The sequence below is a fragment of the Larimichthys crocea genome, chromosome XII (assembly GCF_000972845.2).
Source record: "Larimichthys crocea isolate SSNF chromosome XII, L_crocea_2.0, whole genome shotgun sequence".
NCBI lineage: Eukaryota > Metazoa > Chordata > Actinopteri > Sciaenidae > Larimichthys > Larimichthys crocea.
In genome coordinates, this window is record NC_040022.1 from 6,780,271 (window position 1) to 6,792,474 (window position 12,204).

A 12,204-nucleotide genomic window follows, 5' to 3' on the forward strand; every position below is an offset into this window, starting at 1 on the left:
CCCACACAGCGTCCCAGACAGACACACCGATCACTCAAACCGTCAGCAAAGCGACTACACTCAAGCTTCCTAAATGACATTTACATATTAACTTAATCTGTACCATGTACACAAGCTCCCAGCAGAAGGATAATTGTGAGGATGTGGTTTCAGAGTCAGAGTCAGAGAAAGTACATCACAATCAGACATCTTTATTTGAATCACTTTTTTTATTCACCAGATCAATGACATCCAATTTCTTTTTTAAAAAAGGCTTCCTTGTTTCTTATTCTACAAAAACAACGATAATTTGTACATATAAAAAAACAAAACAAAAAAAACAGCTTCTGCAATCTTTGACAAATACAGCTGCTTTCCAAAAGGAAAGGGCAACAACTCTCCAGTGACAGTTAATAAAATAGCAATGGATGTAACCTGAATCTATGAAAATGTATGGATTCTGTGTTCTTGTGGTCAGATTATACCATACTCATACATCCACAGGATTTGCTGTTGAGTGATTACTGGAGGTCTGGGCTGTAGTTATAATTTGTCACATGTTGCAGTCTCACATTGGGTAGTTAAGCACCACGTCCTGTTTGGCGAGCTCCAACAACATAGGGTCGTCGAAGAACTTGCTGATACTCACATCCTCACTCAGACCCTGCAGAATAACAAATATAAATCAGTCATACAAAACATTTAATTTACAAAATACCAAGAGATAAACGGGTAAACAAAAGGCTCACCTTGCGCCTTCGGGTCTTGATCATGAACTCTCTGGCCAGGTGGGGAGCAGGTTGGGGCTCAAGAGGCCTGATCACGATACTCTTGTCCAGAGGATCACCGGGGACGATCTGAGAGGAAATATAAAAGAGAGTACGACTGGTCAACAGGTGAAATCTCCCCATCTGTCCATTTGTATTCAGCTGAGCAGCACGCGAGAAACATTCTGACAACATGAAACACGCGTCGCACTTTGAGCTTTGACAAACTGAGTTAACACTTCTAATAGTGGCTCCGACCTTTCATCAAATAACTGATTCAGTTGCAAGTCTGTCCAATTGTTACCGAGTCAGGAGTGCGTCCATCAACATGATGGAAAAAGCAACGTGTCAGAGCTGCCGCTCCTTCAGTTTGTGACAGACGCGGCACCAGTGCAGTGTTAGCAGATTGAGTTAGAAGACGTACGTGTTTGCAGGCTTTTAAAATGATTCACTAAATCCATTTTCTTAAGGAGCTTATAGTATGACCTTCACAAAGTGCTCTCATTGCCATGGATATATGATACATTAACCCTAAAAGCAAAGAGACGGAACGGGAAGAGAAGACTTTTTAGGAATGCTGAATCTCAAATAAGTCAAGACATTCCCAGCCTCGGGAAGAGATTAAACTGGCAGGAAAAGGGAAAAAATAATCAACGGAGTGGCTTGAGCCCAATTAACAGATGGATGAGAGCTGCAAACCACAGTAACTCAACTCTGTGCTGTTAGCATGCCAATACTGGCTGTACATAATCACACTAATGAGGGAGGCACAATATGGCCTTCTGAGTTTAATGGGCTAAACCGCAGTTCAGGGACTCCTATGTTCTTCCTGTTTTCTAGGACAGCAACTGCCCTTTAGAAACTCATTTGGGGAGAAACAGTCACAGTGATTAGTGTCGGACCTCAGGGGTGTCCTGTAGGGAGAAGGTACATTGTACAATGACAAACTACGGCACAACGTTACAGTAAAAATGTGTTTATACGTACTCAGCAAATCACAAATGCTGTTACCAGAGGATCGCTCTATAGCTGCAATACATCTTTCCCCCCCAGTGTTTGGACAAACGTGTAAATAAATAATTCATGTCTGGTTTCTTGTCAAACACTTTCATTCCCACCTCAAGGGAATAACACACAAGGCGGGAGGATAAACAATATTAAATATTTGCACTGGGGAAAACCTTTTTTTGCCTTCCAGACGGACAACTTTACTGTAAAGTATTAATTATCCCTAAGTGGAGTTAATTTTCTCTGACACAGCTCTGCAGAGTGCACACACAAACACATGTCAGACATGGCAGGCAGTGACCGAGACAGCCACATTATACTTAAAACTTAATGACTCAACACTCCACTCTACTCCGCATCAAAAGCGATTTAGCCAAAGTGACAGATGTGTGCGCGAGGTTGGTCACTCTGCTGCACGAGCGTGAGCGTTGGTGCATGTGGGGCGAATAAACGCGTGACCAGTGTGGGTGACACACAAAAATCTGATGTGTCCTCTGAACAGAGTGTTTTTTTTGTCATATTTTACATTTGGTGCGATAGCTGGTTGTGTACCTGCCAATGGTGGAACACGGACAGAGCAAAGGCCTGTCCCTGTGTATGTGTGCGAAGGTCAGTCTCAAAGCCGAAGGAGTCGATGGCTGGGATAAAAGCTTTAATGGTGTAGAGAGGGGACCCTGGAATAGGTGCATCCTGGGTGACGTGACCCCTGTTACATGACAAACAGACGACATGTTTAAAAGTCAAATTGTATTACAAAGACGCTTACTGCATTTGTGTATGAGGGTATATTGCCAGTGCATTGCATTCTGTCAGCATATGAGAATAAAGAGTGTGTACAAACCTTCTTCGAGCCAGCACTGTGTACACAGCAGACACACAATCAGCTGGAGCCTGAACCTCCACAAAGTAATAGGGCTCCATCAACCTTGGAGTGGCCTGTAGCAAAAGGGAGCCCATACATTAGAGGGAGGACAAAAGCGTGGACACACAGTATGGCCAAGACATGTACAGCTGACACATGGATTTATGATAAGAGCATTGAAAGAGTCAAAGGAGATGAGGAAAGAAGCCAAAATCACATAGGAGGAATATTATTTCAATACAATTAAAAAGAACACGTCAGCAAAATCCCAGGACCGTAATCACAGTAATGGAACATTAAAGAAAGTGAGGATGAAAAGGAAGTCTGGAGGAGCTAATGGAGGATGAGGAGAAGAACAGGCTCAGGGCAGGATGATCTCACCATGAGGAAAGCAGAGTACACCACTCTCCTGGCTGTAGGAATGACCTGGCCTCCTCCTCTGTGGAGAGGCTCCTGAGCGATGACTGCATCCAGGATCTTAAACTTCACATTCCTGATGGCTGAGGGCAGCAGAAACACTGAGTTATGGCAACAGACCACTGATGAGGAATAACACGTTTTCTTTGTGCAAAGTGCTTAATGCTCCCAATGCTTGACTTTCCGGTGAGGGGGAAAGAAAAGAGAGGAGACAGAACTTACGCTCATCACAGAGAGGGCCTTCCCTGGTGCCCCACTGGAAACCCTGAACAATGCTGTCTTTGACTGAGCCGAGCAGCGCCTTGTCCACCTACAGAGGGGAAAACAAGACATCGAGGGGTTAGATCTAAAACTAAAAATAGTTCTTATAGGACAGGATGTGCTATTGTTTAGATAATCTTGTGTAACCTTTACCCTGATTAACAGATGTAAATAGATGTACTGTAGAATTAATAAAGCTGAAGTCACTTTGTTCTTTTTTGGCATCTCAAATATTTTGGAACTGATGTTGATGGAGCAAGAATGGACCAGTCTGGCGTTTATATAATATCAACTATATATACACATATACATATATTAATCAGTTGTTTTAATGATTTATTATGCAAAATTGCCAAACAGTTTCTGGATCCAGCTTCTTGTATGTTTGTAGATGGAATATTTTGGGTAATTTGAAGACGTCACTTTGGATGGTGGGATGTTGCAATATACTAGAGTTGAACTGTTCACAAAATTCAGTAAAACAATAATCCAAAAAGGAAAAGAGTTGACAGTCAAAGCTCTATATTGCTCTAAATATTTATAGTACAGCAGTTCATCTGTGCGTTTCTCCCCTTTATCAAAGAAACCAGTCATGAAACCAGAAGGACAGTGCAGCCCTGTGTCAAGGTGTTTTGTTTCTACAGTGAGGTTTGGGTTTTTTGGTACATTTCATTCACTTAAATTATAAAAAGGTTCCTGCGAGTGCATTAAATTCAGTTCATTTTGTCATGGACACAGCTGTTACAATTGACCCATCTCACAATGTTAACGAAAGTGAAAAACTATTTGTGCATCTGCCCCATGAGTTGGATCAGCTCCAACATTTAATGGGTCCTTCCTTGGCCCACACTACACCCGTTCGCTGAGCTTCAAAATCGGGTCTGTAGGTTTATAAGAATCTTTATGACTGAAAGAAAGGAATCTCGTTTTCCAGAGGAAATAAGGCAACAAAGAAGCGCTACATAACCCTGAATCACCTGCCTGGCTGGTACAAAACTCACCTCAGAGGGCAGTGTGTCATCTACAAGGATGTTTGGTCCAGTGGTGTCTGGTCCAAAGGCCCAGATAGACCTGGCAGCCAGCAGATCCCAGTCGTACTTTGTCTGGAAAAACTCTCCCAACTTCTTCCTGCCGTGAGGAAACAGAACAGCCACTGGTTGAAAGTAGGTCTGCACATTATGTCAGCTGGAACATTAAGGAGATTGGTTGATCGGAGGGCCGAGGGGTTAATGGAAGAGGAGGAGTAGAGCGAAGGTTCAGTTTAATGGTGTGTAAAGTATGTCACTTCTCTGGCATTGCTATTGCACACTGGCACCGCTGGGCCCAGATGGCCTAACAGATGAGCTGAGTACTGACAGGAAGTCACTCTCAAGCAGAACACACACACACTCATGCTCGATGTGTCACAGGGACTGGAAAACTCATGCGTGCTTTTAGTGCATGATCCAATTACTGTGAGTGAGCTGGTCAATATACCAAGGAGGGTTTTAATGAGCACACCACTTGTCACAATGAAGACACGGATGCCCTTTACTCTGTACTGTGTTTTACTGTACATGCACTTTACAGTTAAATATATACACATCAGTAATTAGCATTTAATTTTAGCATTTCTTGAGGATCATTTCAAATGGACATGGTGAAACAGAAACACAGTTATTGTTCGTGGTCTGAATGCACCAACGTGGGTCATCAAATCTGAACTTGAAACTTGTCGTCACTTTGTTCTGCCTGGTTTTAAACCGTGCATCAAAAAAAAAGAAAAACTAAAATTTAACAAAATTATCCAGCTGTTATCAATTTGCAGCTTGTGGTTGTCACTTCCATGTCCAACTTATAATTAAAAATTGATGTTAGGTATATCAGAGAGTGCACACGTCTTTCTTTGTTTATAACTTGACTTGAGAACTTTGGGTAACACAACTTTGGAGTAAAGAAGAATATTACCCACAAATCCAATAACAGCACTTTTTAAAAGACCATTTCAGCACTGGGCTTTTCTATACCTCTCTACCGTCTCCAATGACAGCATTTAATTAAAGAACCAATCTTGACTCTAACATGCTCATTTATCTCTGGGAATAATGAGAATGAATGATCATCAGAGCGGCTTTTGAATATGCAGAAATTAATAAGGCTAAAATTGTATCGAACTGAAAGAGAGAAAATCTACAGATCTGTCTAACATGAAGGGCACATTACACCATCTCAATTAATTAAGAGATCAATTAAAGTTCTATCAAGCAACACTAATATCTTTTACATCATACCTGTTCCATGTGATCTGCACCACTTCATTCTCGATGTCCTCAGCCAGCCCCTTCTCCAAGGGCTCAGCGATCATGGTGATCTTATTCCTGTCAATCAAATCACACAGCTGTCAATCACTCATTCTGGGTTGGGGAGACACTTGGCCAGAGGGAAGGACTGACTCCAAACTCCCTGACAAGAAATGCAACGTCTGACCGTCTTTATAACAGTTTGTGTCAGAAATAGAGAAACGTTTATTACACAGACGTTGTTGCAAGTATTATATTTGATACACACTTTTTGTTGGGTGTTTCAGCAAAGCACTTGAGTGAAGATGTCTCCACAACTGTTTCACAGAAAGTCACAACGGGATCAGCGACCTGCAGAGAAGGATGGACATAATTACACAAAGAAAGCACCCCTGTGTCATGCCTTCAAGTTGTTTTCTATAATTTTATCTAAGAAGCAAATGACGTTTATAAATATTTATTTTAAAACAGGTTTCTTATATTAATATAACATTAATAAATTGCATTGCTGTGACATGACCATATTATTCTTATTTTACACATTTTTGGCAAATTGTACTTCAAAACTAACAAAATGAATTATTCAGTCCAAAAGATGCAGTTGTGTAACAACAAAGAAAGCAGCAGTGAGAACTTGAATTACTTTAATGTCGATCTCAGAGTACATCTTGCGCAAGTCGTGCATCACACAGTCCAGGTAGAGCTCGCCGGTTCCTAAGATAACATGCTCTCCAGACTCCTCCACCTGAAAGACAGAAAAACACACATTATTTTTTTACATATTTATTTTTATTTGGTTACTTAAAAGTTAATCCAGGTTGTGTTGCAAGTATTTTAATTTACAGGTATAGTTTCTCTCACTTCAACGTACAAATGTACATGTGTGGGGACATACCTTTGTGGTGAGAGACGGATAGCTCTTGTTGACCTTCCTCAGTCCGTCCAACATTTTCGGCAGCTCTGATGGGTTGACTGGCTCTACTGCGATCTTTATAACTGATGCGGTGTTGAACTTCAGAGGCCTGAAAATCTGAGCCTGTCAGATGGAATAAAAAATGTAAACCAAGCTGTTTCTCATTATGTTTTTTTTAATAAGATGTTATTGATCTCTTCTGTCTTACCTCCTCGTTCCCTCTGGGCTCAGTGATTGTGGCGGTTTTGACAATTGGCTGGTCACAACCTTCTATGAGAACCCAGTTGCCTGCAGGTACTCTGTTCACTTCAATTTGGTATCTAAAAATGTCCAAAGAGTACAATATTTAATGCAATCCCTGATATTGGATTCAACAAAAATATAAAACCAAACCCCTGCAGCATACCTGGCGACTGAAATCCAGAGACGGCCCACTGTGCAGACCTGAGAGTCCTCCTCATCTTCAAGGGTATAGTTCTCTCCTAAAACCTTGACAGGCTGACCGGCCTGAATGGTGCCGCTCAGCACCCTGCCAAACGCATGAAACTGAACCCCGTCTTCGGTGCTGTACATCTTAGTGGTGTGGCACATCAAAGGACCCTGAGGACAAGACACACAATGTGAGCAGAAAAGAGGGATAAGGCGGAGACTGAAAATAGGGCAGGAAAGTCTTACCGCTGGAATGTAACATTTCTTCCTAAAGAAATCTGAGAGGGCTTTTCCAAACTACAGTGAGACCTTTAAATGGAACTTCTGAAACTGATCAATGTCCAACATTGTCTTATTTAATAGTTTGTCTATTTCAAGTCAATTAAAACAGCATGTTGGCTTAATTTGTAAAAGAAGCGACAGCTTTGATTCAACAGACTGCAGCTACTAGTAGTTAACTGACAAGCCAGTAAACCGGAGACTCCTGCTCTGCATCCATTATACTCACATCGGGGTCGCACTCTGCCATGGCCTCCCCCAGGTCTGAGTCCAGACCTCCTGTGTATGTGTGCTCGATCTTGTTCCTTGCACCCTCTTGTGGTGAGGGGATGTGTTGTACACACATGTCCACAAAGCCTGCAGGGAAGACATTCATGCTTGACATGTTTACCAAAGCACAGCCACATATCACTCTAGTTTAAAACTAGAATCATGAGCAGGAAAGGGTTCTTCTGTCTCTGTGTCCAATCTCTGCAGTATAGTTACTGTTTATTTATTTAAACAAAATGCTTCTTTAGAGTAACACAATCATAACTAAAACAGATAAAAACTAATTAAATCATTACCGGTGAACTCTCCAAAGAAGCGGTTACAGACCAGCCTCAGCAAAGGTCTGATGTTCAGCTTCAGTTCCTCTTTTGTCAGGTGGATACCCAGCTCATCCAGAACTCGGGGCAGAGATGTGTCCACATCCCCAACCACCTAGAGAGAAAAGTAAATTTAGGTGAGGATTACACACCAAGTTCTGCAACTCAACCAGGGCCCGATGGGGGCTGAAGCTACTCGGCTAGCTGTGTTACACAGTTTAAAAAAATAGATATGTCTGACCTGTGAGAGGATCTTGTAGAGAGGCTCCAAGACAAATTCCACAAAGCTACGCTGAGAATTGCTGCTGGGAGCTTTCTTTGTGAACTTGCGGCTGAACAGAAGGAAAGAAAACGAGAGGTGACATTACATGAGTGGAGAAGGAGGAGGAGGAGAAGGATGATTTAAGTATGAAATATTAGCATTCTGGTGAAATCCAAATTAATCACTCACGTTTTGGGGTTGAAATAAATGTCTCCCCAAAGCCTCTTGGAAAACTCATTATAATTGATGTCTCCTGCAAACACAAAGAGAGGACATAGTTATTACTTTATTGACTACATTAGGCATGAAATGAGAAAAGGATGCCGTCCATTGTTTACGAGAGTGTGTGCTGGAGAGACGTCTTACCGTAGGTGTCTGAGTAGATCTTTGCAAAGGACCCCAGGGTGAAACAGATACTGTACTGAGAGCTCGCGAAGCACACATTTCCAAGGAGAGGAGACACCACCAAGTTCTCATCTGTGGAGTACGTGCTGAGGAGGAAGAATCATGAAGTGAGTGTGTTGACTTTGACAAGTGTCAGTACTTACAGGAGAAAGTTCCTCCCAGTTTTCAACATGTAGCACTACATTCACATAACTGACACTCATTTATCCTGACACTGCGGACGCTATGTGTTTCTATAAGTATTACCTGAGCAAACCGTTGACCTCATCCACAATGTGGCGGAGTTTATAATAAGCATCTGTGGGGGGCAATTTGAGTTCCACAATGAGCCGGTCCACCTTGTTGATGCAGATGGTGATGGCCATACGCTCCTGAACCGCATGTTTGATCAGGCGCTCTGTGTTCAGCATCACCTGGGCAGAGACACACAAAGGTCTGGGTTATGTGGAAGGTTGAAGGATATTATTTGCACAGAGAGTGCACGAGTGGGGAAAGAACAAGAAGGAGAAAATAGAAAAAGAGTGACTTACTCCCTCTGCTGCATCAATGAAGAGGACAACACCGTCCGAGATCCGGATGCTAGACGTCACCTCGTCAGAGAAGTTCACGTGACCTTTGAAGGAGACACAAAGCTCCATCACTTTCTGCTATGATACATCAAAGCATACATTCACGAATCAAAACATCCAGGTGACACACAATACCTGGAGTATCCATGATGTTGAAAAGGTACGATTTTCCTCTCGAGTCTGGCAGGACCATTGTGACAGGAGTACTTTTGATACCAACTCCTCTCTGTGAGAAAATCACAAGATAGAAATCTATTCATCAAGAGAAACTATCTTTCTAGGGACATAATCCTGCAAGCTCCCCTCTTATAAAGACCAAGCCAAGTTGTTAAAATTAACTGTATTCTGTCACAGGTAACATTTCAATGGTTACAATGCATAGCCATATTAACATGTGGTAACTCAATATATTTTAGGATGCACTGAAGCGTTACTGTAACCACTCACCTCCTGTTCTGTGAAGAGGATGTCTGTGTATCGGAGCTGAAAAAGTCAAAATGCGCGTTAGTTTCTGCTGTCATGTGCAAAACTGCAAAGATGTGCTTATTACTGTAGTAAACACTCACATCCACGTCATCCCTCTTCCTGATTTCTGGATGTGTTTGCTCAATCAGGCAGTCCACAAAACAGGTCTGAACAGAATAAACAAATTACAGATGAGTCTAAAGTGAGCATATGCTTTCCTCCTAAATATTTCATCTTACGAAAACATGTCCTCTAAATGCCACAGAAGGGCACTGACTAGTAACGTACTGCTAAAAGAGAAACTGAGTCAGAAGCAGCTGTAAAACAGGCTCTAACCTTGCCGTGGTGAAGGTGACCACACAGGGTAACGTTACGGATCAGCTCAGGACCGTCCATCAGATCTGCAAGGAATCTGTCGAAAGAGAGGAGGGACATCGTAGCTTAAAAGATACAGTGGCGGTAAATAAATAGGAGTGAACAAAGTGCTGTACCAGCTGCAATCTGGATGAACATTTGAATCTACAGACCTTTTAGACAAGTCAACAGGATATCATGTACATATTCGTGCAGACGACTTACTCCATGTCATAAACGGTGGCGGGTAACTCCTGCTCCATCAGGGTGAACTGCTTGTTCTTCACAGGCTTGATGATTGGCTCTGTGGAGAGAAAACATTTGTATTTGTATGTTTACCTTAAGACCTTACCTTAATGCATGTATGTATGCATGGTACACTCTTGTTCACATCTAACCTGTAAGAGGTTGTGTGTCCTCCTCTTGGACGATAGTTTCCACTTCAGGCCCATAAACCTCCTCTGCTGTAGGATAGTATTTCTTGTCCTCGTGCAGGACCACCTCCATACCCGGGACATCGTCATCAGCATCAGCTGGCTCATCGTCATCATCGTCATCACCCTGCACAAAGAGCGTTATTACCATTAAACATGTGCATAAACAATCTGAAGTACTACCGGGTAATAACACTGATTTTGAAGAGTACCTCATCAACGTCTCTGTCCTCTGCGTCCAGATCATCTTCATCATCGTCAGAGTCCAGCTCTGGACCGATGTAGTTCCCAAACTCGTCATACAGATCAGCCTCCATCTTGTAGAGAACTGAAACAGTAGGTGACATTTATTGGTTAATCCAGTATACAAATAGATTCAATTACAGTATGAACAATAACAATGTTACATTTTGTCCGAAAAGATAAACAGAGATTTAAAAACGATTGAAAATGTATTCAAAGTGGAGAGAAGACACAACTTTTATTATATCAAATGTATGTTTACATTTTCTGTTTTTTCAACAATTAACTACAATTATTCAACATTAAAAAGGTCCAGTGTGCAGAATTTAGTTGCATCAAGTCGACTGATCACCGCATTGCAATCTCCTCACATCACCCCCTCACCTTCCTAGTGTAAAAGGACAAACCCTGTTTAGAGTCTGTATTTAGTTTGTCTGCTCTGGGCTACCGTAGAAACACGGGGTTTCAATATGGAGGCGTCCATGAAGGAGGACCCGCTCCCACCATTCATATAAAATTAAAAAAAACAAAAAGATTCTTATTTTAAGGTGATTACACATGGATGGAAACGTAGTTATGAGTATTATATTACACGTCTGAAAGTCTCCAAATCGTACACACTGCACCTTAAAGTTAAACAACAGCAGTTTAAACTAATAAGTAGCAACCTGCTTAAAAAAATTAAAATGTAGCTGTCAATGTGAATTACGTGTTACTTGGTTTTCAAACATCGGAGATGAATTACAGAAGATATCCAGCTACGTTTATAAAGCTTACAGATGCTCTCCGATGGCAAAAAGTCTGATTGAAATGTGTCTTGAGTTTTCACTTACTACAATCATCTCATTTCTTGTAAGATCAAGAGCGAGCACAAAACTAGCGTGCTAGCCGGCTAACCTAATGAATGACTACGTCTCAGCTACGTTGTTGCTTAGCTACCGATATCTCACAGCGCCTGACCACAGCTCACAGGGTGCAGACCTCGCTTACCTGTACTCTGTTGTAAATGCAGGAAACACGCTCTGTTTTCAAAAAGCAGATGAAGTTGAGTTTGTGTTCACAAGACAAATAAATCCCCAAATACCGCCATGCGCACGGAGAGACTACTTCCGGCTTTCTTCTTCTACTGAAGTGATTTGGACTCACTATCGCCCCCCTCAGCTGGAGGCGTTACACTGCACACAGCCCCTCACTTCAACACCACCTGCTACGAAATAAATCATCTCCCATAGTCATAGCATATCAACACTTTAGTTCAATTGTAAAGTTTTATTTCAAATCACTAGAAATATGCTCTCACGTCATGTCCTTGACGCTTGTATGTATGTATGTATGTATGTATGACGTATTTTATTTTGTCTTTCCCATGGATGTATGTCCCCATAACAAACAAACTATTATGAATTATGACACGACGCTCTTACAGGCATGCAATGATTCATAGCTGAATAGATTCAAAGCATGAAAGTAGACATAACTTCCAGTGAATACTTTATCTCTAAAACACCGAAAACAGACAGAGCTGTAGTTACACACTGTGGCCACCAGAGAGAGTTGGACATTGACTTATGATAATGATAAAACCATAAAATAGATATACTGTACCTAAAAATAATGACGTGTGTGTGTGCGTGTTTAGGGAGCAAAACAGCTTATTAGTAAATATTGATTAAGTGTCTACAAAGAATAGA

The 12,204-nt window shown here is 41.7% G+C and overlaps 1 protein-coding gene across 1 annotated transcript; it reads right to left on the reverse strand.

Moving 5' to 3' along the window:
• Positions 1-194: 194 nt before the first annotated feature.
• On the reverse strand, positions 195-11,662 carry eftud2 (elongation factor Tu GTP binding domain containing 2). The gene is made up of 28 exons (XM_027285762.1): positions 11,504-11,662; positions 10,483-10,598; positions 10,235-10,397; positions 10,062-10,140; positions 9,819-9,894; positions 9,584-9,649; positions 9,465-9,500; positions 9,153-9,243; positions 8,979-9,061; positions 8,695-8,861; positions 8,410-8,534; positions 8,233-8,296; positions 8,023-8,113; positions 7,761-7,896; positions 7,424-7,551; positions 6,893-7,086; positions 6,695-6,806; positions 6,469-6,609; positions 6,217-6,318; positions 5,842-5,924; positions 5,565-5,651; positions 4,296-4,422; positions 3,256-3,343; positions 2,998-3,116; positions 2,596-2,690; positions 2,307-2,460; positions 729-836; positions 195-643 (listed from the first exon to the last, which is right to left on the reverse strand). The coding sequence occupies exons 2-28, from the start codon at positions 10,585-10,587 to the stop codon at positions 548-550; spliced, it is 2,916 nt and encodes a 971-aa protein (XP_027141563.1). The 5' UTR covers positions 10,588-10,598; positions 11,504-11,662; the 3' UTR covers positions 195-547.
• Positions 11,663-12,204: the final 542 nt, after the last annotated feature.

Coding starts and splice junctions, on each gene's coding strand:
- eftud2 (XM_027285762.1), bottom strand. CDS start 10,587: ATGGAGGCTGATCTGTATGACGAGTTTGGGAACTACATCGGTCCAGAG. Junction 7,897..8,022: donor TCTACAAGATCCTCTCACAG/GTCAGACATATC, acceptor TTTTCTCTCTAG/GTGGTTGGGGATGTGGACAC. Junction 3,344..4,295: donor ATGACACACTGCCCTCTGAG/GTGAGTTTTGTA, acceptor TCCCCTCTGTAG/GTGGACAAGGCGCTGCTCGG.